This window comes from Leptonychotes weddellii, chromosome 1, assembly GCF_054177405.1.
Source record: "Leptonychotes weddellii isolate Sample4059 chromosome 1, ASM5417740v2, whole genome shotgun sequence".
Classification (NCBI taxonomy): Eukaryota; Metazoa; Chordata; class Mammalia; order Carnivora; family Phocidae; genus Leptonychotes; species Leptonychotes weddellii.
Genome location: NC_138369.1, coordinates 48136026 through 48162107, shown reverse-complemented (window position 1 = coordinate 48162107; position 26082 = coordinate 48136026). Strand labels below are relative to the sequence as shown.

General features: G+C 53.4%; 1 protein-coding gene and 1 long non-coding RNA gene across 2 annotated transcripts; one reads left to right on the top strand and one right to left on the bottom strand.

Moving 5' to 3' along the window:
- Positions 1-906: 906 nt before the first annotated feature.
- LOC145717091 (uncharacterized) lies at positions 907-2033 on the bottom strand. The gene is made up of 2 exons (XR_014140109.1): positions 1780-2033; positions 907-1013 (listed from the first exon to the last, which is right to left on the bottom strand). It is a non-coding gene; the product is annotated as an uncharacterized LOC145717091 (long non-coding RNA).
- Positions 2034-2309: 276 nt separating this feature from the next.
- HDAC11 (histone deacetylase 11) lies at positions 2310-25818 on the top strand. Its single transcript, XM_081822781.1, has 10 exons — positions 2310-2390; positions 3358-3506; positions 5818-5918; positions 17635-17751; positions 18763-18805; positions 20542-20618; positions 21674-21736; positions 22780-22876; positions 23789-23967; positions 24103-25818. Coding segments are annotated over exons 1-10 (1044 nt in total). The 5' UTR covers positions 2310-2388; the 3' UTR covers positions 24319-25818.
- The last annotated feature ends 264 nt before the right edge of the window (positions 25819-26082 follow it).

Genomic DNA, 26082 nt, shown 5'->3' with positions numbered 1-26082 from the left:
CATTTGAAGATGAAACATATCCTAAGATTGCACAAAAGGGGGAAATCATAAGTATATAATGTTCAATAAATCAGTGTCTTGTTATATCACAATGACATTTTAAAATAAGATTTACAGGGGGCACCTGGGTGGCTCAGTCGTTAAGCGTCTGCCTTCGGCTCAGGTCATGATCCCAGGGTCCTGGGATCGAGCCCCACATCGGGCTCCCTCCTCAGTGGGGGGCCTGCTTCTCCCTCTCCCACTTCCCCTGCTGTGTTCCCTCTCTCGCTGTGTCTCTCTCTGTCAATAAATAAAATCTTTAAAAAAAAGATTTACAGGATTGAAAAGTGGAAAACAACAATCTCTTCCAAGGTGCCTTCATGACCACTGTCTAAATCAGGAGGCACCATCACTCTCTCCCACCTCTCAGCCTTGCCTTTCACAACACTTATATTTTGCAATTTATGATTGCTTCCTACTTTGAGATTTGTCTCTCTCACTTCACTGTGAGCTTGACCAAGTCTCTCAGATCTTGCCTGCTGGGTTCACTCCTGTGTCCCAGTGCAGTGTCTTGGTGAGTGGACATGCTAGGATGCTTTAACAGAGGGCCTCCAAACAGTATGAATAACCTAGTTTATTTCTCCCACAGGTGATGGTGGGGGTCAGCAGCCCAGGCTGGCACGGTGGTTTGAAGGTGTTCCCAAGCCCCTGGGGCTCCTCAGACCACCTCGCTCCTCAGCCACACAGGGGACAACTTAAAAAACCCTCTTACCCAGAGCAATCCTACTGTCTTTGGTTGTGGCTTCCCCAGTCCAGCCTGCCCAAGAACCTTGTTCTCCCAACAACAGGCTTATCTTCGTGGCTTTCCAAACCACAGAGCAAGTTCCCTGAGATGAACTTCTCACAATGAAACAGGGTTACTGCACACACGTTCTTGCCTGTTTTATTAAATATTACTTTTTTCCTTCTGTGGCTGTCCACATCCTTGACCTTTGGGTGAGTTATTTCACCATTCTGTGCCTCAGTTTCTTCATCTGTAAAATGGGGATAACCATTGTTCACCTCCTAGGGTTGTTACAAGGATTAAATGATCATAAAGCTCTTAGAATTGAACCCAACAGACAGGAGGTGCTCTTTAAATAATAATCAGCATTACTAATTCTTTTGAAGATCTTAACCTCCCCATGAAGTAGGTGAGAAGGCATCAACTCATTTTCAGATGCATAAATGGCGGACTAAAGAGCTAAAGCAACTTGCCCAAGGCCATGGTGCTGACAGGTGGCCTAGTCTAGGTTTAATCCAGACCTGCACCTCAGCTCGCCTCATGAAAAAACTGGGGTGATGACAGCAACCCCTCCTAGGATTTGGTTGCGAGAATCCAATGCCATCATGCAATCAAGTGACAGGCACTTGGAGGGCACTGTTCAAACGTCTGTGCCCTTCCCGGTGGCCCACTCTGTCACGCGCAAGGGCGCTCTCACGGAGCCACCAGGGATCCCAGCTACCCTGCTCCTGGCAGCCCTCGGGGTCAGCTGCTTGTTTGGCTGCAGGGGACAGCTGGGCCAACAGAGGGGCCCATTGTCTCTGTATTCTGGGGCTCTATTGTTGGAGCTTAGTCCCAGGGTCCAGCCCCAAGGCACTCCCAGCTGTCGCTAGGGCGTGTCTTGATCGGGGTGGGAGGGACAGGGAGCAAGCACGGATACCCGGCTGTACCCCTAAGATTGGATCTCCAGCGCGGCTCCACTGACGAGGAAACTGAGGCTCAGAGAGCCCAAATGACGTGTGGGGAGTTTGTCTCACCTTGGGGTCGCCAAAGATGGGGCGGGGAGGGCACGCGTGTGGCCTCAAGTCGGAGAGGTCATGGATTTCTTTAGGTCACAGATTGCAGGGCCAGAGCACCCCCATCCCATTTTACTCGTGGAAACGGAGGCCCCAGAGCGGGGACGCTTGCCCAAGGTCACACAGCGCGTCTGCCGCAGAGTCCGCCGGGAACCCAGGCATCCCTAAGTCCCAGCCTTGGGAGAGAGCAGGAGCGCGGGTCGACTGGGGGCGGGGCGATTCCGCACGTTCCAAACCTCTGTGGCGCGCCTTGATAAAAACTCGCGCGGCCCTCCCCTTAGGGGGCGTGGCTTTCCGAGCCAGGGGATTCCACTGGGCATTTGTCTGCGGAAGGCGGGACTTCGTGCTTGATGGCAGTTGGAGGCGTGGCCTCCTAACCGCGGGCGCGCTCACTGCGGGACTTCATCCCTCTGTGACGCAGGCGCGGGCGCGGGCGGGGCGGAGTCGAGACTGCTGGAGCTCCGCCCCCAGCGGAGGCGGCCGAGGCCGGGGGCGTGTCCTGGGCGGGGCCGTGCCCCGCCCCGCCCGGTCGCGGAGCAGTGGCCAGCGCAGGGAGGGCCCGGCCCCGGGATGTGAGTGAGGCAGGGGTGGGGGCGCGGGGTGGGGCGCCAATCCAAGCCCCCGGGGTTCCCAGGGGTCCCTGTGGGCGGGAGCACTAGTGCGCGGGCTACCCGGCGGGCTCGTCAGGTGCGTGCCCAGGTACCGCGGGCAGGGGCCGCTCAGGCCGAGTGAGCCCAGGCCGGCCCCGCGCCACTTCTCTGCGGTCCGAGGTGCGGTCCACGGGGCTCCGACCTGGGCGAGGGCCGGCGACGTGCGCGGGTCTGACGTCTGTCTTATCCCGGGCTCCACCAGCTGTGCGGAGGCCCCTCACAGTGGCAGCCGCTGAAGCCAGGTTTCTGGCCCCGATGCGGCGGCGGCTGCAGAGGTGTAATGGGGTGGGGAGGGGGCTCAGCTGCGCGACAAGGCTGAGGTGATCTCCATCCCTGGCTGCGGGTTGGGCCACAGCCTGCGCGAACCCCGACCTGCTGTTTCTGGGAACCGTCACCCCCACCCCCAGCTCTCAGGGATAGGGAGCTTTCTGTGCTCAGCTGTTTGGACGCATTATCTCAAGATAGCCACATATTTTACAGTTAAGGAAACATACAGCTGTTTAGCGTGATTGTTATAATGTGGAAGTGAGATGCTGAGGCCTTGCAGCCAGATGCACCTTGGTGAACATCGGGTGCTGCACAGATCTGCAGTGTGACCTTGGGCAGGCCTGGTTCCCTCTCCAAGCCTCTGTTGGGGTGGTGGTGCCTACTTCCAGGGCTCCGGTGAGGTTTGGGTTGGATAGTGCAGGGAAAGGGCCAATGCTCAGTAAGGAGCTGCTTTCACGACTGTTGTTACTGATATTAAGTGGCCCTTTTCCTGCGGCTGAGGGAGCTAGTGGTACTGGGTCGGGGTTGTGTGGTCAGTCCAAGCGGGGTGGTAGGGAGGAGGAGGCTGCTTTCCACACTGAGACTGCCCCTCCCTGTGTGTCTGTCCCTGGGCACACGGAAGGCCACACGCAACTCAACTGTACCAGCATGTGCCGGAGACACGCTGGCCCATCGTGTATTCACCACGCTACAACATAACCTTCATGGGCCTGGAGAAACTGCACCCCTTTGACGCGGGAAAATGGGGCAAAGTGATCAGCTTCCTAAAAGGTATGGAAGGCCCTATGAGACCCTACATCTGTTTCTTCCAACCCACCTCCCCGACCCCAGCCCCCGGCCCCTGCCTGTGTCTTCCCTGACACAAGCCACAGTCTCCTACCTCCAGGCTCAGCCCTCAGACTGCCTTCCACCATGCTGGCAAAGGGGCTTTGCAACACAGATTTCTGAGCATGCTATGTCCCTGTCTCAAACCTTCAGTGCTCCCCTTCGCTGTGGGCTTAAGTCCTGTCTCTGTCCATGGAGGCCAGTAGAAGGGGAGCTGATTAAGGATGGACACAGGGAAGCTGAAGTTTAGAGGAATCCAGTGTCCGTCCCCCACAAACTCGGAGAGTCCAAGAGGTAGAGAGCCTTTGCTCCAACCCTACTGATTACAGATGGAGGAAATTGGAGCCCAGAAAGGTTAGGGAATATGCTCAAAGTCACACAGCTACTAAGGGGCAGAGTGGGCTCTGGAACTCAGAGCTCTAGGCTCCCACCTTTCACAGCTGTTCCGCTGAGAACGGTGGTGCTCTGGAGTGTGGTTTCAACTTTGGCTTGTGATCCAGGGGTCTGGTTTAGGTGGGAAATTCAGGCATCACAGTAGGCTAGTGGGAGAATATTCTCCCTTTCCCCTGCATTAGGGGTTCTTTAATTGACAGAAGTAGGGAATATTACCTGGCATAGGATGAGGCATGGTGTATCTTTAAATCACACAATCCTGATGACGCCATGGAGAAAGTTTCACTATGGGGCTAGCCTGTCTTTAATACCGAAGCCCATCTCCCCCTTTAACAAATCTAGAGCAAGCCGCAGGCTCTGCATGTTGCAGAAAATAGAATCAAATTACAGATTAATAACAGTTTGTTTCTATCATATATGTTTTCTATTTTTGGTTAACTTCTATTTGTGGCAACCAATACTGATTTTCCATTTACAATTGTGACCAGAGTGAGTATTGAAAACTATTAAGTAGAAAAGAGTCCAAGCGGGGTGCCAGGACGGTGAGAAACCCAGCGAGGTGGGTGGGGCCAGCCTGCTGGTCACCTTGCAGGTCTCTTGCCTTCTTGACTATGGTCCTTCATGCTCTGTTTCCAGCAGACCTGGCCTGAGTCACTCCTCCCCTTGCCCTTTCTTGGGATCCTGTGTTACCCAGCAGCTCAACATAGGGTTCCTTGTCTCCCTCATCTCTGAGCTGACAGTCTTCCTGAGTTCTCTCCTTTCTCCTCTGAGGATGTGGGTGGAAAGGAGGCAGGGACCACTTGGTGAAGGGCCTTGGGTGCTGCCAAGAAAAGAGCTGGCCCTTTCCCTGAAGGCAGTGGGGAGCCATGGAATGTTATTAGGGGGAAAGGGGAGAGTAGAGAGTGCCTTCTGTATGTGGAGCTGTATGTGGGAAATGTATGGGACTTATTGGCTTCTATGGGTTACACATTAAGAGTTTTCCTTAGATTCTGACCTTGTCCCTTTGATTTCCCTAGAGCCCAGAGCAGGATGGTCCTGTTCTCACTGTGCCCTAGAGCACTTCCTGCTCTTGGCTTCAGTGTCTTTTTTTGCAAAACAGAGCAAATCTTGTCTGGTGGATGTGAGGGCTGATAAAATACTGCAGTGTTTCCCAAACATCAATTATTTGCAAACTGCTCTTGGGACCTTGCCATACCACCTGCTCCGTTATTTACTTCATATATATTTTTTTAATTGACTTAGCCTCTGCTTTAAAAAAAAACTTAAATAAACTTGTTTTAAAAGGAAACATTATATCATCTAAATGGGAAAAGCCAGTTTCACTTGCCACAAATAGAAGGTCATGGTTAAAAAAATAAATGCAGGAAAACTTAATTCACTTCAGGCTGCTTACTGTTGCCTGGAAGTCTGCGAGACTGCTACTTTTTGGGTTAAAAAAGGGAGATGAGCAAGGGTTTAGGCAGGCCTTAAAGAGAGGCCACACCGTACTGAGCCTCCCATGGTGTCACCAGAAGGTGCAGGGAGAACCCAGAAGAGCTTTTCTCACTTGAGTCAACATTATTGATCTGTGTGCCACCTGCCTCTGAAAGCCATCCTGTCACACCTGAGCTCACCTCTCGGCCGTCAGTGGTTTGGGAAACACAAGGATCACTGCGTGCCCAATGTCTGACGCCCTCGGGCCCTGGGGCCTGGCATTGTCCACCCTGGCCCAGGACGCGACCTGTTCTCAGAAGCCAGCGGTTGCCCGCCTCCTACTGGGGCAGGGTTAGCAGAGGCTAAGTCTGCAGCCTACTGGAGGAGTGGTCTGGAGCTGGGTCTGCCTTTGGGTCATCAGGGAAGCAGGGTGCCCACTTTGTGGTTTCAGAAGAGAAGCTTCTATCAGATGGCATGCTGGTGGAGGCGCGGGAGGCTTCGGATGAGGACCTGCTGGTGGTGCACACAAGACGCTATCTCAACGAGCTGAAGGTACAGGGCCTGGGGCCTGGGGGGCTGTTGACCAGGAGGGGTGGCCAGAGCAGGGGCAGCTCAGCCTGAGGAAACACAGCCTAAAGGGGCTCCATTCCTGCCCCTCGTGCGGCTGGGGCGGGGCATGAGAGTCTGTGGTCCCCAACAGAAGGAGACAGGTGTCATAAAAAGGCAGATACCAGGGATAGGCTAGGCTGCTCCAGGGGCTAGTGAGCTCCCTGTCCCTGGGTGTATGGAAGCAGGGATGTCCATTTGGTGGGGCTTGAACCTTTCTAGGTGTTTTGGGCCTCTACCTTAGTGCCTTTCAATCTGTGTTCTTTATTTTTATTTTTTTTAAAAAGATTTTATTTATTCATTTGACAGAGAGGAAGAGAGAGAGAGAGGCAGGCAGAGGGAGAGGGAGAAGAAGACTCCCCACTGAGCAGGGAGCCCGATGCAGGACTCGATCCCAGGACCCCGGGATCATGACCCGAGCCAAAGGCAGACACTTAACCGACTAAGCCACCCAGGTGCCCCTCAATATGTGTTCTATGAACAAGCCTCAGAGACCCTTGCTGACATGCTGGGTGAGGGCCCCCCAGCCCCTTGTCCTATCCAACCAAAGCTATCCCATTTAGGTCTATTTTTATATTTGGCTGAAGTTTAAGATTCTGTATTAAGAACTTCTACTGCTAAAGACGTGTTGAAAACTGTTGGGCCAAAACTAGTTTGAAACTCCCCAGGGCCAAGCAAAGAATATAAACAAGTTGTCAGACAGATGTATGGGGGCCAACTGGGGAGCTTCTGCCCCTTCCCAAGTGGGTGGCTTGCTACTCAGCTCCGCCGTGGGCCCAGTGTGGCCAGGGGCCTGGCTTTCAAAGAGCAGTTTGAAATTCAGATTAGTAAGTGGCAGTCCCTGGTTTCTTAAAGTGGCAACTCATTTCAAGATTTTCAATCCCACCTGCAGACCAAAGCAGGCCTATAGGCCGCCTGCTTATGACTTCTTTCTGGAAGAGCTCACAAACACTCATCTGTGCTTGAGGGTCCGAGGCCCCTCTGTGGGGTGCTCCCCTAGAGAGGAAGCTAGGCTGGGGGGGTTGCATCAGAACCTGGTGCTGCCAGCCCACCCTGGTGGGGGCACGGTCATGGATGCCATAGGTTCTCTGCCAACAGTGTGGGAGCCCGGACCGCTGACCCCCAGCTCATCTTAGACTCAGCGCCATGGCAGATGCCAGAGGTCACCAAACCCTCCCCCACCCACTCACCTGTATAGGTGGAAAAGCCTAGGCCCAGAAAGAGGCTGCACCTGCTCAAGGTCACCCAGGAAATCCAACAGCCCTCAGGGAGACCCCAGGCTGGGCATCCAGTCAGTCTTCCCGGTTCCTGGTCACAGCTACCCGCCCTCCTCCCGACTCTGGCCCGAGCTGTGAGAATTCTAGATGGAGTTGTGGCATTGTCAGCTCATGAAAGATTACCAGGAAGAGGTTGAAACCTGGTTCCTGGGAGAGAGAGGTGTGCGAGGCCTTGGCAGGAAGCCCAGTCCTTGGCTGCCCTGGTTTCCTGGGGCAGACATGCGTGGTCACAGTCCACAGCCCAGGAGCTGGGCCAGGAAGACATGCCTGCCAGAGTCCAGAGGGTGAGGGTGGGGAGCAGGGACAGATGGCAGTGGGGCAGGGCAGGGAGAGACCAGAACAGAGGGAGGCCAGGGTGGATTGCATGTGAATGTGCCAGGATAAGGCTGGGGGTAGGGTGGAATAGGCTCCAGGACCCCACCTATTTGAGGAGCCTTCAGGAGAACCATGCAGGGCTCACTCTGTGCTTGGCCTTGGGCCCTCAAAAGCCTAAAGGCAGCTTACTGTGTGATAAATAATAATAATAAAAAGTGTTAACAGGTAGAGACCCAAGTAGAAAATTGAGGTCAAGGGCAGGAGGAGGATTCAGATATGCCAACTGAGAGGATTAACCAAGATGCTATGATTGAGCTCATGTATTTGGCTTGGAGCTCCCTGGCAGCAAGAGCAAAAGGAGAAACATGATGATTTCCATAGCACCTACTAAGGTGAAGTACTCAGTCATTCAACACATCTATATCAAATACTGACTGTGTACTGGGTACAAAATGAAAAATAAGCAAGTTTCCCTGCTCGCGTGGATTTGCATTTTGTTGTGGAAGACTGACAGTAAAGAAGTAACCACACAAGAGCATTTCACAGAGCACAAAGGGCTGTGAAGGAAAGAAAACAGGGTAGCTGAGTGAAGGGTGGAGGGTGGCTGGGTGGTCTGGGAGGGCCTCACAGAGGTGAGGTTTGAGCTGAGACAAAAGAATGAGGAGTAGGTGACACTCTTGTGGAGCTTTGAAGGAAGAATGTTCCAGAACCACATCCCAGGAGGGGGAGGGGACTTTGCCTCCTAAAGGGGAGAAGGGTGCTTGAGGTGGTATGATGTGGTCAGGGAGGCTAGCAGCACCAGCCACACTGGGTCTTGCAAGCTGTGGGAGGAGTTTGGATTTTGTACCAGGTACCATGGGAGAGTGTCATGGTGTGAGGTGCCCTTGATGATCACGTGGGACCCATGCCCATTTCAGGCATTTTGACATTTAGGGGCTGTGGCTCAGGAACATCCCCCTTGCCCGCACTCATCCCCTGCTCTCTCCGCACCCCCCATCTGCAATGTTCCTTTTCTTTTCTCTCTCTGTTGCGGGCACCTGGAACAGTGCCCTGGAGAGTCCCTGCAGGTTTCCTTGGCTGTTGTGTGTGTGCTGTGAGACGTCACCCTCTCCCCTGGCCCGCCTCACTCTGTCCCCCACCCATGTTCCAGGGCTCATGCCTGCCCTGTCCTGGGGCGGCCTTTGATGCTTAATCATTCAAGCATTGACCGAGATGCAGTAGCCTGATGTTTGCCAGGTGATGTCTGTTCAGGGAAAGAAATTTTTATTGAGCACCTACTGTGTGCAAGGCCCAGAGTTGGCCCCATTGAGGGTGGTGGTTGGATTGGGCCAGTGCCAGGTTTGTGCCTTCTGCTAATCCCAGTGATAGTTTGCCTGGGGTGTGGGGTAGCGTGATGCTGATCTGATATCTTGACCTTGTGCAGTGCCTGGGATACGTTTATCCAGCAGGTATTTTTTTTTTTAATCCAGTAAGTATTTAATGAACACTGTGCTGTGTTCCAGGGAAGACAGGCTAGAACAAAAGAGATGGAGTCCCTCTCCTTAGGGAGCTGGTATTTAGGTCGGCGGAGTCAGCCAATAGACGTGATAATCCAGTCAATGATATGCTGTGTTACGAGGCACTCAGTGCGGTGGGCAAAAGTACAGGAGGAAAGGGGGTGGTGGGGACTGCGGTTTGAAATAGGGAGGTTAAGGAGGGGCTTACTGACATGTGATCATGGACTGAGGGTAGTGAGGGAGTGAGCTATGTGGGCATGTGGAGGGAGGGCATTCCAAGTAGAAGGATCAGCAAGTGCAAAGGCCCTGGGGCAGGAGTATCTCCAGTGTATTCTGAAACAGTATTTGCCACTGGATCGGAGGAAATGGAGGTGGGGAGGAGACTGGCAAGAGATGGGGTCAGAAGACGATCAGGGGCCAGACCACACAAGGCCCTTTGTACCGCTGTGGCCTTGCTCTGAGGGAGGTGGGAGCCAAGGAATGTTTTAGGCAGAGGGAGATGATCTGATCTAGGTTTTAGCAGGGTTGCTTGGCAGCTGTAATGAGATGAGGCTGTCAAGACAAAAGCAGGGAGATCAGTGAGGAAGGAGGTTGCTACAGTAATCTGGTGAGAGGCCCTGGGCTCTCAGACTAGGCTAGAAGCAGCGGCTATGGATTTTGGTAGGATTTGCAGTTTGTTATGAAGTTGAAACAATAGAATTTTCTGTTGTTCACATTGGGTATGAGGCATGCAAGAGAAAGCAAAGCCAAGGACGCCTGAGCCTCAGAAAGTCTGAGCACCTCTTGGGCCTAGTCACTGACCTCACAGCACTCAGAGTAGCACTGGGGAGGGAGACAGACCTTTGGGCGGGGGGGGGGGGGTGAAGTCTCAGAGAGTGTCTGGGGAAATGGCCCCCACACCCACCCCCTGCTGCCTCTCATTTTTCTCTCTCTAATCTCTTCTTCCCTGAGGGGACTCTTGTCTCCTTTTTTTCTTATTTATGGTAAAATTCAGATAGCATAACCAGTAACCATTTTAAAGTGTAAAATTCAGTGGCATTTAGTACATTTGCAATGTGCCGCAAACATCACCTCTATTTAGTTCCAAAACATTTTCCTCACTCCAAAAGGAAACCCTGAACCCACGAAGCAGTTGCTCTCCATTCCGCCCTCTCCTCTGCCCCTGGTGACCAACCACCCGCCTGTGTTCTAACTCTATGGACTTGCCTTTTCTGTGTGTCTCCTATGCATGGAAACATACAGTATGTGACCTTTGGCTTGTGGCTTCTTTCACCAAGCCCAAGCGTGGAGTTTTCAAGAATCATCCATCCTGTGGCATGTACCTGCACTTTATTCCTTATTATGGCTGAATAATATTCCAGGGTGTGGATAGACAACATTTTATTTATTCATTCATCAGTTAATGGGCATTTAAGTTGCTTCTGGCTTTTAGCTTTTGTGTGTAGTGTTGCTATGAATGTGCATATATGAATATTTGTCTGAGTACCTGTTTTCAGTTATTTTGCTTATATATCTAGGCCTGGAATGGCTGGTCATAGGGTAATTCCGGTTAACTTTTTGAGGAAACACTAAAATGATTCCCATAGCAACTGCACATTATATATATCCCTAACAACTGTGCAAACGTTCCAATTTCTCTACATTCTCACCTACACTTGTTGTTTTCTGGTTTGTTTTTGTTTTTGATCATGGCTAACTTAGTGGTGTGAAATGGTATCTCATTGTGGTTGTAACTTGCATTTTCCCTAATGGTTAATAACACTGAGCATCTTTCCATCTGCTTATTGGCCATCTTTATGTCCTCTTTGACGAGGTATCTGCTCAAGTCACTGGCCCTTGTTAAAAATTTGGGTTGTTTATCTTTTTGTTGTGGAGTTTTAAGAGTTCTTCGTATGTTCTCAATATTATATGATTTGCAAATAATATCTTTTCCCATTCTGTAGATCGTATTTTCTTTCTCTTGATACTGTCCTTGGATGCACAAAATTTTTAAATTTTGCTAGACTTCAGTTTATCTATTTCATCTTTTGTTGCTTGTGCTTTTGGTGTCACATGTAAGACTCAATTGCCAAATCCAAGGTCATGAAGATTGACCCATATGTTTTCTTCTAAGAGTTTCAGTTTGTGTTTAGGTCTTCTGTCCATTTTGAGTTAATTCTTGTATATGGTGTGAGGTAAGGGCTCAACTTCGGTCTTTTGCATGTGGCTCTCCAGTTTTCCTAGCACCATTTGTTAAAGATACTGTACTTTCCCCACTGACTAGTCTTTGTAACCTTATAGAAAATCAACTGACCATAGATGTATGGGTTTATTTCTGGACTCTCTATCCTATTCAGTTGATGCATATGTCTGTCCTATGCCATTGCCACATTGTTTTGATGACCAAAGATTTGTAGTAACTATTGAATTGGGAATTGCAAGTCCTCCAACTTTGTTCCTCTTCAAGTTTTTTTTTTTAGGTCCCTTGAGATTCCCTATGAATTATAGGATCTGCAAAAAGGCCATTGGGATTTTGATAGGGATTGTGTTGGATCTGTAGATGAGTTTAGAGAGTATTGCCATCTTTATAATATTAGGTCTTGCAACTCATGAACATGGATATTTTTTCATTTATTTAGATCTTTAAGTTCTTTCAGCAGTGTTTTGTAGTTTTTAGGGTAACTGCACCTCCTTAAATTTAAAGTTAAATTTATTCCCAAGTATTTTGTTATTTTTGATGTTATTGTAAATGGAATTACTTTTTAAAAAAATATTTATTTATTTGAGAGGGAGATTGAGCACGAGCAGGGGGAAGGGCAGAGGGACAAGCAGACTCCCTGCTGAGTGGGGAGCATGAAGTGGGGCTTGATCCCAGGACCACAGATCATGACCTGAGCTGAAGTCAGATCCTTAACCAACTGACCCATCCAGGCACCCCTAAATGGAATTACTTTTTAAATTTCATTTTTGGATTATTTATTGCTAAGGTATTGAAATACAACTGATTTTTGTGTGTTGATCTTGTATCCTGCCACTTGGCTGAATTCACTTCTTCAGTTTAATAGGTGTGTGTGTGTCGTCTTTAGGATCTTCTGTAGCTAACATCATGTCATCTGTGAATAGAGATAGTTTTACTTCTTTTTTTTTTTTATATTTTTATTTATTTATTTGACAGAGAGAGACACAGCGAGAGACGGAACACAAGCAGGGAGAGTGGGAGAGGGAGAAGCAGGCCTCCCGCCGAGCAGGGAGCCTGATGCGGGGCTCGATCCCAGGACCCTGGGATCATGACCTGAGCCGAAGGCAGATGCTTAACGACTGAGCCACCCAGGCGCCCCGAGATAGTTTTACTTCTTGCTTTCCAATTTTTCTTTCCTAATTGCTCTGGCTGGAACTTCTAGTGTGAGGTTTAATAGAAGTGGCAAAAACAGGCATCCCTGTCTTGTTCCTGATCGTAGGTGGAAGGTTTTCCATTTTTTAGTACTGTGTATCTTGTTAGCTTTGAGATTGTGTGTGTGTGTGTGTGTGTGTGCATGTGTGTATGATAAATGCCCTCTACCAGGTTGAGGGAGTTCTTTTCTATTCCTAGTTTGTTGATTGACTTTTCATGAAAGGGTGTTGGATTTTGGCAAAGGCTTCTTCTTCAACAACTGAAATGATCATGTGGATTTTTTCCCTCTTCTCCTTTTGCTCCCACTTTCACTGATGGAAAGTTGTGACCCAAACCAAGCAGTTGGGGCTCCAAATTGGGTAGTAACCATCTCTTCCCCTGAGAGCAATTCTTGGTTTGGATTTCTGAGGGTAGAGGGTCCACCTGAGAAAATCAGGCAGCTAGAGAATAGAGTCCTGCAGAGCTGAGAGTATGGGGTGGGAGTGGGTCCCAGAGGTGTCGCCAGCCTCAGGTATGTCCTACTATCTGTGGGGTCCCCAAAAGGCTGGCTGGGCATGGAGGCCCTGATACCGGGCCAGGCTCTGAGATGGGGAAGCTTGCAGGCCATGCCTTTTGGTGGGCAATGGGCATTAGGCTGGGACAAACCTCCCTTGTTCATGTCATTCATTCATTCATTCATTCATTCATTCGTTCATCACTTCAGGGGTCAAGTTCTCTAGAGCAGTGGTTCTGAAACTTGCTTAAGCATTGGAATCCACTGGAGGGCTTGTCACAACATGGATCACTGGGCCCACTCCCAGAGTTTCTGATTCAGGTCTGGGGAGGAGCCTGAGAATCTACATTTTTTTTAAAGATTTTATTTATTATTTATTTTAGAGAGAGAAAGTGTGCACAAGCGGGGGGAGTGGCAGAGGGAGAGAGAGAATCTCAAGCAGACTCCCCGCTGAGCATGGAGTCTGACATGGGGCTCGATCTCATGACCCTGAGATCACGACCCGAGCTGAAATCTGGAGTCAAACACTTAACCGACTGAGCCACCCAGGCGCCCTGAGAATCTACATTCCTGACAAGTTCTTAAGTGCTGGTGCTGCTGGTTTAGGAACTACACCGGGAGACACACCCCCTAGAAGCCGAGCCCGCTGGGGATGGGGATGCAAGGGATTCCCGGAGGGCAAGCTTTGTAGTGAAACCTGAAAAAGAGGGTGGGATGAGGAGAGGATGCAGGAAGAAGCTGGGCACTCATGAGGTTCAGCAGGAGCTTGGCCTCGCCTGACCCCAGGAGGGGCCCTACATTTGTGCTGGCTCAGGAACAGAGGACTGGGCTGTTCTAGCCCCTTATGGGCCAGTCACTGTTTGGGGCTCTCTTGGGTGGCACAGGTGAGGTGGCCTCCTCCAGGGACTGTGCAGGTAGGGATCTGGGAGAGGATGGACAGCATGTGCTATGAGCACCTACCATGTGCCAGGCGTCGCTCTCAGCATTGTCTGTATGGCAGGGATGAGCGTGGGCCTACCCTCCTAGCTCTGGCATCCTTCTGGAAGAGACTGATAACAACAGAGACATACTGTAATGTCAGGTAGAGACAGGTGCTGTGCAGAAAGATGAGGCAAGGGTGGGGGGTCAGAGGGGGGACCCAGGTGGGGGTACTTCAGATGGGAAGGCGAAGACAGGCCTGGTGGATGGGTCTAAGTCCTCATTTCAGGTCTGGTGGGGAAGACCTCCTGTTTCGTGGATGAGGAGACAGGAGGGAAGTAAAGGGCCGTGCCCAAATTCACCCAGCAGTGGCAGAACCCCGAGTTGGACCAGTTTGACTCTGAGGAGGATTGCTAAGCCCTGTCCCCACCCTACTGGCATCTAGCCCATCCCTCAATGCCCTTGCCTGGGACCAGACTCTCTGAGGGCCTGAGCTGCCGGCAGATCTGGGCGCTCTCATCTCAGCCTGCTGGGCCGCATGTCCCAGATAAAGTATCTGCCCTCCCTCCCTCTGTTGCCCTTCCCCACCCACCCCATCCTCCAGGGCCCAGCCACCAGCCTGCCCCGCCCCCTCGTTTGTTTTTCACCCTGGTCACTGGTGGTTTTTCTAGAGCAGCACTGTCTAGTAGAACTTTCTGACATGCCAGAAATGTTCTAGAAGGGCTCTGTCCAGTAGCCACTAGCTACATGTGGCTATTAAGCACTTGAACTCTGGCGAGACTGAGAAACAAAATTCTAATTTTTTATTGAAGTATGGTTGATTTTTTTTAATCGAATTAACAAAATTCTCATTAAACATTTTTAAAATCAATTTAAAGGTATGCCCAAGTTAGCCACATGTGGCTGGTGGCCATTGGACTGAATGGCATGAGCCTAGATCCTCAGGAGGCGGCCCTGCTGCCCCGCACAGAAATCACTGCTGGGCCGGGAGAAGTCTAGTACTATCTCTCTAGGCCGGAAGTGGAGACACATTGGCAGACATTGCACCTTCTCCCAGGGGAACTGATCCCCTTGGCCAAATCCCAGACGTGCTTCTGGTGACTTTATGCCTGGCCCATGTAAAATTCACCCTCTGGCCTACGAGGTTCCCAGTGTGTCCCGGATGACTGCCGCTCTTCGAAGGTCCGTACGGGTTCTGTAAAAAGTCAAGCCAGCCGACGGAGGTTTGTGGCCAGAAAGTTTGGGAAACGGGGTGAAGCAAAGTTAAACAGGATTCTTCACTGCACAATTTAGAGCTTTTAACATGCCAGAGTGTGTTGTGAATTTCCAAGGGGTGGACAATAGAAGCAATGTTTCTTAAACTTACTCGACGTGGAACCCTTTCCTGATGGGAGTGCTGAGCTGGACAGGTGCTGTGGAACGTAGTTTAAAAAATGCCCTTCTCATGGTTTAGTGTCTCTAGCGGACCCCTCAGGAGGCCAGGATAAGGTTTCGTTTTCTTTCCATCCTTATTCCCCGCTAGCTTGCTGAGGGAGAGAGAGGGAGGCAGGGACTTAACGTGTCCCCTCAGTGGCTCATTTGTTTTTATAATGTTTATTCATAGAAAACAGTGGCCCCGTGCCTCCCATGCGTCAGGCCTGTGCCGGGCAGTGGGATTGGCTTGCTCAGCAGGCAGAGCCGGCCACCCTCCGCTCTCTGGGTCTGTCCCCCACCACACACACACACACGCACGCGCACACGCACACACACACGCACACGCACATACACACGTACATGGAGGGGTCTTGGAGCTTTCCAACCTTCCTGGTCTCAGCTCTAGCACCCCACCCTCTCCCAGGCCCTGAGGTGCCTCCATGTTGCAGCCAGAGGCTTGGGGCTTCAGGAAGGCTGGCTGGGCAGCTCTCCTTTCAGACCGCAAGTGGTCTGGGTTCCATGGGCCATGCTCACCAGCTCCTTCACTTGAGCGAGGCAGCAGAGCGAGCTTCCCCGGCCTTCAACTGTCCTCAGCCTTGGTGGCCTGGGAGGGGTGCCCACACGGCTGGTCAGTGCAGTTCAAGGCAGCCTGGGTGCCCAGCACACCTGGACTCTGACAAAACGTCTTCCCTGTTGGCCAGGGTGGCTGCAGTGGCCCCTATGGTGGTTGACATGTGTCCTTTCCTGCCCTGACCTCGATGGCCGCCCTCTGGCTAAGGGGCCTGCCAGGACCTTCCCAGGCATGTGCCCTTTCTGTCTCACCCCATCCTTGGCCTCTCCTTTTCCCTCTTTGCTGACTCCTCCCCATCACTGAACATGCTCAGGCATCTCCTGCCCTAAATCTCCTCTCCTGGTGGGAGAACCCAGTGGCCATGCTCCCTGTTCTCAACACCTCTCTTTGCTTATTCTTTCCTGAAACTTCTCTGCCTGGCTTCCTGAGCGCCATACCTCTGCCCACCCCCCAACCTATCCCAGGACAGCCCTCGATTGACCGAGTGGACTATACTTCTGGGCCTGGCCCTTCAGGGCTGGAGTCTTGGGGTTCCAACCTTGCATCCTTGACCCCTCCGTCTGCCCATCCCCCTTGTGCTATCTGCTAACTGTTCCCCTCTCCCGGACCTCATTGTCTCTCGCTTCCTCCCTGGGGCAGCTGCTGCTTCTATTCGAGTTCCCCTAATTGGTCCTCCTGCTGCAGCCAGAACGGCTTGAGAAAGCATCATCTGATGACTCCCCGCTGCTCTGACGAGGCTGTCTGAGAACATTCTCTGGCAGCCCAGGCCCTACTCAACAGGCACAGCCCTGTCACAGCCGCACCCAACCTCTCAGGAGCCTGGACTCACTTTCCGTCTGCCAAGCAGTTGTCTTTTCACCTTTATCCTGACATCTGGGCAACTCCTGTTCATCTTCAGTCTCAGCTTCAAGGTCACTGCTTCCAGAAAGCCTCTCTGTTCCCACCTAGACACAGACCATGTTCTCCTTTGAAGGCTTTGTCGCATATAAGCGCCTCCCCGCTAGGCTGGGCTGCGCATCCCGTCAGGAGAACAGGACTAGCCCCCACCTTGGAGCCTGCTGCCCAGCAGGCACTGAGTAAATCTTTACAGAGTGCCCTGGGCCCCTCTGAGGCTCTGCCTGGGGTCAGTGGAGAGCAGGGAGTGTGGATCCAGGTATATTCTCAGCCAGGCAGGAGATGGTTCAGGATCTGGGTGCGTGGACGTTTGCCCAGGGGCCAGGGGAGGGTCATAGGGAAGGCTGTGTCCTGATCTTGGTGCAAATGCCTTTTGGGTACCCTTAGACCCTCCTGCCTCAGTAGCCGAGCTGAGGGCCTGATACCCCTTTTGAAGGTAGGTCTGATTCCCAGTGCAGGAAGAGGTCATGCTGGGCCAGGGGAGCAGGAGACCTGGGCTTCCTGTCCTGGCTCTGCCAGTGACTCACTGTGTGACCTTGGAAAGAAAGATCTTCCCAGGTCAGGGCCTCAGTGTCCCCCCTTTAGTGCAGTGGTTGGGCTGGGCCTGTGCTGGGTCTGCAGCCGGTCACTGGTAGTCCTCTGCAGCTCTTGTTCTGGGCACAAGAGGGCAGCCAAGGGCTTTGGAGCACTGAGGAATGTGGGCCAACCGCTTTAAGGAATCTGCTCTTTACTGAGCCCAACGCTGGGGGGGCGGGGGAGGGGGGCTCTCATTTCTGACCAAAGGAACTGCGCTAGGCTGGAAGCTCACCCAGGGCACCTTGAAACTGGCATGACAAGGAATCTGATTTCCCAACTGCCGCCTCCGAGCTCTGGGCACGGCAGTGGGAGGCCAATGGCCTGCGTCTCTTTCCACAGTGGTCCTTTGCTGTTGCGACTATCACAGAGATCCCCCCTGTCATCTTCCTCCCCAACTTCCTTGTGCAGAGGAAGGTGCTGAAGCCCCTCCGGACCCAGACGGGAGGAACCATCATGGTAGGTGGGGAGGCAGGCGGAAGCAACTGCTGGGCTCCGGATCCCCGCGCCTCTGGGCTTTTGCTCACCCTGGGCTCTCCATCTGGAATACACTCCGCCCGCTTTGTAGTTGAACAAAATCCTGAATATTCCTCAAGGCACAGCAACAACGACTCTTTCTCCCGAAGGCTTTCCCACGTGCTCCAGGACATTGAATTCCTTGTTCCTCCCCCCCATTGACCTCCTATTAGAGTTACCGTATTTGCTGGTATATAAGATATATCCCCATTCCCCAGAGAGTATATCCTCAAACTATGGCTTCAGTGTACTCAATTCAAAATGGAAAACCAAACCCCCATGACTTCAGTAATGGGCGATGCTCCCCTCACCCTGCATCATGGGTGGGGCAGTAAAGAACACTTGCAGCAAAATTAGGTTTCGTATCCCATATGTAGTTGTCTTTAAAATTAGCCACAGGCTGCTGAGTTAATTGGAGGTAGAGGCACGTTGCAGTTTTAAATGTAGGATGATCTAATCCAGAGCTGGATCAAGACCTAATGATCCCGATAGTTTTCTTTTTAGCTCTGCAAATTTGTACCTTGTTTTGTTTGTTTGTTTATTGGAATATGACTGCCCACCCCCAAACAATGATTTCCTACAGGATTTTGGTATTCAGTCTGCCATACTTCCATGGGCAAAAAACTGTCTATTTTCCCTTTGAAAGCCCCATTAAGATCATTGTCAGCTCACCTGTGATCATAACTACTTAACTCTGATTTCTTCCAGTTTCTTGGCAAAATTGCAAAGGGGCTTATGCACCGCACATCTCATATGCCAGCCAATCTGGTACTTGCTTCCAAGACTGAGTCTGAGTTTGCTGGAGGATGGGTGCCTCCTGAACCCTACCTCATAGGTCAGCCCTACCTCAGAGCTGGCTGGACGTGGTGTTTATGGAATGAATGAGTGAAGCTGTGAATGAGTGAGTGAGGGAATCGGTTGCCTGTGCCTCTCACCCTGTGCTTGTCTCCAAAGGCAGGGAAGCTGGCCATGGAGCGAGGCTGGGCCATCAATGTGGGTGAGTGCCCTGGCCAGCCTGGCCTGCTGGGTCCTGGGGGCTGGGAGGGCCAGGAGGAACCTGAGGGCAACCTGAAGAGTTGAGAGGCTCTGGTGCCTTATTAAGTGGGATGGGCGAGGGTATGCAGCCATCTGGTGTCTGGGAGGGACCAACCCGTGCCTCCATCTGGGGTGGGATCCTTATCTAAAGGAGTTCCCCAGTTGGCTCTCCAGCTCTGCCTTTGCATACTTCCAGTGACAAGGAGCTCACTCCCTCTGCAAAAGCCTTCACCATCCCCTGGGCAGCCCTGGGTGGGGCTAAAACCTGCAGCATTTCAGAGTCTTTCCTGAAAAACTCCATCAGCTTCCTGGGGCCCAGGACAGTCTACAGGGCCTTGGTCACGTGATGGATAGACAGGCCCGGGGTCAATACCACGGCCTTCTCAGGGGCCTGAGGGCCAGCACTCTGCAGTCCCCTGGACTCTCCTGCAAGATTGGCTCATGGGAGGGCTACACACATCTTCCTTGTCTCGTCCTCATCTGTCCCTCTTTGAGGTGCAGCACTTCACAGTTAGCAAAGCTCTTTACCGTCTGGCCTCTCATTTGAGCTGGCCATTGTTGTTGTCGGTCCCATTGTATCGATGAAGAAATAGGTGTGGGGAGAGGCCTGGTGGCTTGCTCAGAGTCCCAGAGCAGAGAACCCCTACCTTTGGCTGTGAGCTCTGCAAGGCCAGGGGCTGGGGCTCTTCCATCTTGGTATCGCCAGGTAGCCAGCATTAGGTCTGGCATAACCGTGATGTTATGCTATACTGCTAAGTGGATGATTGAAGGAGACATGCCCTGTGTGTCTGCAGCAGGGTCCTCACAAAGACCCAGGGAGGCCCTTCCCACATGGAAGATGTTATGACCTGGTAGAGGTTAAGAGCCCAGGTCCTGATCCAGCCTGGGTTTGAATCTTGGTTCTGCATGGCAGTCAGCTGTGTGATCCCAGGCAAGGTGCTGGTTTTCTGTGTGCCTCAGTTTCTTCATTTGTAAAATGGAGGTGATGATAACAGTGTCCCCATTTGGGGCTGTAGGGAGGTTTCAGTGAGCTCTGTGCCCAGTTAGGAGTTCATGATTGGCTATTATCTCATTGTTAAGATCCACTGACAGCCTGTTGGCATGAAAAGAGGCCAGTCCTTTGTAGCCGTGGGCCCTGGATTCGACCTGCTGGGTGGGGCCCTGAAACTCAGGTCCTTGTAGGGGTTGCAGGGCAGTGGGCTCTCAGAGTGGGGGAGAGGTGGGAGCCAGACCCTGGTGTCCAGGGCCTCCCATTGCCACGGGTGGCCATGACCAGCAGAAGGTGCCCTTCCTGACCATTCCTTTCTACCACCTGCAGAATGTGGGTGGTCCTAGCATAAACAGGTCCCCCACAGCCTCACCACCCCTTCCTGGCATGGGAAGTCACATGGAGGCAGGCCTGGGCCCTATAGAGGCAAGGAACAACTTTTTGCCTTGGGAAAGATGAGCTCCTTGCCCCTGGGGGTTGTGATGGGCACTGGGGGCTGACTTGTCAGGACAGCGCGAGAGGTTTCTTGCTCCGGACAGGGATGGCGGTGATGGCAAAGCTGTCTCCTGACTCGGGGATGGCGACGTGCTCAGGTGCTCGGTTCACTTTGCCAACCTGGAGTTCCAGGAGCCTGTCCCTGGGAGCTGAGCAGGCACAGGGTGTGGGCAGGAGGGGGGGTGGGTGACCACACCGCGTCTGCCCTTCCACAGGTGGCGGCTTCCACCACTGCTCCAGTGACCGGGGCGGCGGCTTCTGCGCCTATGCGGACATCACACTGGCCATCAAGGTGCGCCGCGAGCACATGGGTCCTCGCTCCAGGAGCCCTCCCTGGAACACCCCTGCCACCCCCAACTGGGTGTTCTCCTCCACATTACAGAAAAGGGAACTGGATCCCAGGAGGGGAGGAAGCTGGCAGGTCGCACAGCCAGGCTGGGACTCCAACCCAGACCTGACACTTCCTCTTCTGCATTGTCTGTGCTGCGGGGAGACAGTGTGGCCTCAACAATGGTGGGGACTGGAGAGGGGCAGCCCATTTGTCCACAATATAGGGAGCACATCGCTCTACCGGAGTGAGGAGGAGATGGGCATAATGATGGGGATGGCTGGTTCCGGCAGGCCCAGCCCTGCGCCAGCCTCCATTTGCCCTCCTCACCTCATTTACTCCTCCCCTGTACAGAGGAGGAGACCCCGGCCCAGAGAGGCGAGGGGCAGGGCGGGCACTGGCCTACACCTCTGCTGAGTTGCAGAGTTCCCTTTAAGCACCCTGTGCCTGGCCTGGTTCTGGGCGTCAGGGTTGGGCTGGCATGGTCCCTGTTCTCACAGAGCACACAGACTAAATGGGGGCAGCGGGGCAAGCAGGTCAGCAGACCCTGGCCATTCAGAGAGGGGGACACACGGGAGACCTTCCGAGAGGGTGAGGGAGGGGAAGGAAGGCTTCCCAGAGGAGGAGACATGAGAACTTGGCCTTGTAGGATAAGGCAGAGAATGCAGGATGAAGTTCCAGGCACAGCCTTGAGGGGAGGTTCCCTCTTTCAACCCGCATATATTCCCCTAGGAATCCTGGGCTGTCTCTGAGGGCTAGCCCGACTACCCTGCTCCTGACCTCCAGCCTGCCAGGGTACAGCACATGCTGCCTCCTCCAGGGAGCCTTCCCTGACCGTGCACACATGCTTCTCTCGAGCTGCACGGGCTTCTCCTGGGTGTGGGAATTCTTCTCCCGGTGGCCTGATTGCCCACAAGTGTGTCCAGCCTCCCACCTGACCCCTCACCAACTAGGAATCCCCCAGGGGCTATGTCCTCTGGCCTGTGTGGGTCCTCACTGCCCCCTCCCTCCCCTGGCAGTTTCTGTTTGAGCGAGTGGAAGGCATCTCCAGAGCCACCATCGTCGATCTCGATGCCCATCAGGTGAGTACCCTGTGGGGGCTGTGGTCTCATGGCCCTGCCTCCCCAGGCCCCCATCAGCTCTGTCACACGGCCCCCCACTGTGGAGCTCCCTTCCCCCTGGGAACATTGCCAAGCGCCAGGCTGGGCCTCTGCCACCCCCACTCTGATCTGCTTCTCTCCTTGCTGCCCATCTTCTGCACCTTGGGCTGGAAGTGGAGGGTCTGTCTTTGTCCCTCTGCCCCGCTCAGCCCATCCTGGGCACTGGGTCCTCCTCATTGCTTCTGTCAAACCCAAGGGTGCTTCCTCCCTTCTGACTGCCCAACACACCAGGCTGAAGACTCTTCCTAAAGCCCAGTCTGGCCATGCTGCTCTCATGTTCTAAAGCCTGCTGTGGCTCCCCAGTGCTTCCTACTCAGGTTGGGGTGCCACCCCCTGCAGATAGCTGAAAACTATTGTGGACCTGCCCCTCAGACAAATGCTCGCACGCATGATTTCAGGGTTGCTGGGGCCCGAGGCCACTACTTAAGAACTCACTGCCTGGGGGTGAAGCAGCAGAATGCAGGGCCTCCTCCTCAGGACTCCAAATATAGGGCTGGCTCCTCTGGTCAGACAGGGCGGGACATGCCGTGGGCTCTCGAGGACCCCTCCCACACCCCTGCTGTTGTGTCTTTGTGCTAGTGGGTGCCTTGCTTGGGGGGGGTTCCTGTGACACTGAACTCCGGTACCAAGTCACACCTGCACAGCCCTTCCCAGTTTACCTTTCCCATTCCTGACCCCCGCTGATCCTGCCACAGACCAGAGAGGGTGGCAGGGCTAGAATTCCTTTTTCAGTCCGTGGAGAAGATACTCAGAGGGCTGGGGCTCACTCAAGGTCACACCAGAAGACCATGGGGCTGGGATTTGAGGTTGAATTCCAGCTCTGCCACTTAACAGCCAAGAGACCCTCTGCCTCCAAGGGCCAACTGAGCTGCCCAGGCACGTGGGCCATTTCCTGGGGTGTGTGCGGGGGTCCTGTCCTTGCTGAGGGTGCCCGTGTGCAAGCAGCTTTCATGTCCTCCCCACAGGGCAATGGGCACGAACGGGACTTCATGGGTGACAAGCGCGTGTACATCATGGACGTCTACAACCGCCACATCTACCCCGGGGACCGCTTTGCCAAGCGTAAGCTGCCCCCTCTTCCTCAGCCTTAAGTGCACTCATACTTGGATGGAGCTCTCTCTCCTGAGTGTTCCCTACATGCTGGGTTCTGCAGAAGTCACTTCAGTTATCCTCAGCATCCCTGGGAGGTGGGGATTGCTCCCATTTTATAGACATGCAAACTGAGAATTAACTCACTTGACCCATCCAAGATCACATAAACCTGTCCAATAAACAACACGTGTGGGTCCTTACATTAGGGAAATCACCAGAAGAAGAAAAATAGAACCCCTCCTGCGTATGCATTTGTCTGGTAGAAAACAGGGAATGACAAAAAAGAAACGAGAGGAAAAATAGGATAAAGAGAAAATTCAAAATAAGATGGCAGAAACCAAGTCAAATATAATGGTTGTTAAAATAAATGCAAGTGGCTTAAACTTACCAATCAAAAGGCAGAGACTCCCAGATGAATTTTGAAAACACAGCACCCTGGCCACTTTGCAAATAGGGGACATTTATGCAGTAAGGGGACATTTATGCCAATGGATCTACTGAGTGTAATTCAGCCCCAGGTGTGGCCCAGGGGCCCGGTTTCTGAATGGAGATTAGAAGGTGCTGGATTTGGGCCTGAGGGCACAGCAGGGTGTCCACATTTCCAGGTGGAGGCTCAAGGAGGCAATGAGATCAGATGTCACCCACATGGGTCTCTAAATCCCTAGGGCAGAGTGTTTTAGCTGCAGTCCTTTCTCTCCCTTGGTCCCCCTTGCAGTTCTTGGTGCTCTTTAGCTTCATTTTGGGTAGAATGAGGCAGAGCGGTGCTGGCATCAGACTGTTTCCAGTCCTGCCTGGGGCACTGACAGGGACCCAGGCAACCTTGACCTTCCTGAGCCTATTTCCCTTCTTTGCACGTCGGGACTCTTCCTGTCTCCCCCACAGAGGCCATCAGGCGGAAGGTGGAGCTGGAGTGGGGCACGGAGGACGATGAGTACCTGGATAAAGTGGGGCGGAACCTCCAGAAGGCCCTCCAGGAGCACCCACCCGACGTGGTGGTGTACAACGCAGGGACCGACATCCTGGAAGGGGACCGCCTTGGGGGGCTGTCCATCAGCCCACAGGTGCGTCCGGCCCCTGGGGGGGTGTGGGGTCCACGGGCAAGGCAGGCGGCACAGGTGCTTCTCCTGGTGTGGGGGAGGGGCTGGCCGGGACTTCCGAAGCTGCAAGGACCCCGGCCCTCCCCCATCCCTCTACAGGGCATCGTGAAGCGGGACGAACTGGTGTTTCGGGTGGTCCGTGGCCGCCAGGTGCCCATCCTCATGGTGACCTCGGGAGGATACCAGAAGCGCACGGCCCGCATCATTGCTGACTCCATCCTTAATTTGTACAGCCTCGGGCTCATCGGGTCCGAGTGCCCCAGCGTCTCGGCACAGAACTCGGACACACCTCTGCTGCCGCCTGAGGTGTCCTGACCACGCCGCTGCCCTTCTGCTCTTCTGCACGGCCCCCCGCCTGCCTCGGCCCCGCCCGCCCCTCACTGCTTCTCCTTTTCTAACCACAGGGGCGGCGGGGGGCGCAGCTGCCAGGAGGCGCTCTCCCCATTGGGTGTCAGGGGGTCTCCAGGTCCCTCTGTGGGTGGGGGCGGAAGGCAGGGCCTGAGTCCCAGAAGACCTCACATGGGGTCACCGTCTGATCAGGCCCTGCAGAGGCAGGCAGTTTCGCAAGGAGGGAGGATGGCAGGTGAGGCTTTGGGGGCACAAGTCATGGGATTTGTTCCACCCTCTCCTCCTGATGTCAGGGAGGGCCCGAGGGGCCGTGGGTGCCCATGTGGGTGGGGCTGAGAGCTGGGTGCTGCAGGTAAGCCTCTGCTGGGGTGGGCTCTGGATTCCCAGCCAGCAGGCGGGAGCCCTGGTCCTGGATGTGAGGGGTGGCAGGGAAGGGGTGCGAGTGGGTTTTCCCATCTGGTATTCCCCTTCAATAAAGCAAGGTCTGGACCTGCTTTCCTGAGGCTCCTCGGTGGCGATAAGGGGAGGGGAAGGCCTGAGGAGCCCCCAGTCCATGCTTCAGCCATGGTCTTGCCTGTTATGGAGAGTAGTAGGTTTTGGCGGAAGAACGCTTGGCTCAGTGATGGGCCTCAGCACTGGAGGCTTGAGGGGGCCGCCAACCCCAGTGGGGAGGGGACAGAGGAAGGTGAGGCCCAGAAGGGGACCTTGGGGATGGGGGCAGGTGGCCAAGCTGGGACCTGAGGCCCCAAGTAAGGACCGAGGTGCTGGTGGCCAGGCTGGAGTTCCTGGAGGGAGGGCAGAGGTAGGTTGTATGGGTAGGATCTAGGGTAGGGCCTTGAGTTAGGGGAACTGTAGCCTCCACTGGCCTCACCCAAAGTGCCCAGGCCCTGATTGTGCTTGGAGTCCAAGGTCCCAAGTGGGCCCTGACCTCTGGTCTTTGAAATGCCCCAGACCCTGACCTTGTCCTCAGCTCTAATCTGAAGGGGACTTCCGGGGCCCCCCAGGAGGCTGGGTGGGGGGGAGCATCCACCCCTCATTCCCTGGATGTGTCTTAGACAGTGATCACAGGTGGGGGGGGTGGGGAGGGAAAGTGGGCCAGCTGAGGCATCCCCGCCCCCAATCAACCCCACCTGGAGGACTCATGTTCATTACCATATGGGGGTACTCTCACATTCTCCCACATTCTCCCTTGGTGCTCCCTCTGCTGGGGGGGCGGGAGGAAGTGTTTCAGAATCATGAACTATCAAAAAGACTGACCTCCTGGGCTAGACCTCGAGGCACTAACCACACCCTTGGACTCCCTCACCTGCCCCCCGCCCTTGCCGTTGGTTTCTCTGCACCTGACTGAAGGTACCTAACATCCCCTCATTTCCACCTGGGGCCTGTGACCTCTGGGGGCAGGCAGTGGGCTCGCTTCATCACTGTTGAGCTTTTTGTTAAGAACCATAAAGGCTCTTCTTGATTGGACCGGCTGCTGTGTATTCTTGAGATGAAGCATCCTTACCTCCTAAGGATTAAAGGAAGTAAAGATTTAAAATTCACATAGCACGAGGCCTGACCTCAAGAGCTGCCCAATAAATGCTAGTATTTCATTTTGTTCTCAGAGTCCAATGAAGTAGGTCATTGTTCCCATTTTACAGATGAGACGACTGAGACTCAACAAGGCATTTGCCCCAGGCCACGCATGTGGTAGAGCCAGGTTTGAACCTAGCTCTGCCAGATACCTAAGTA

Excerpts from the sequence above, each read along its gene's own strand:
- HDAC11 (XM_081822781.1), top strand. Across the intron at positions 5,919-17,634 it reads GCTATCTCAACGAGCTGAAG|TGGTCCTTTGCTGTTGCGAC; the intron begins GTACAGGGCCTG and ends CTCTTTCCACAG. Across the intron at positions 18,806-20,541 it reads AGGCTGGGCCATCAATGTGG|GTGGCGGCTTCCACCACTGC; the intron begins GTGAGTGCCCTG and ends GCCCTTCCACAG.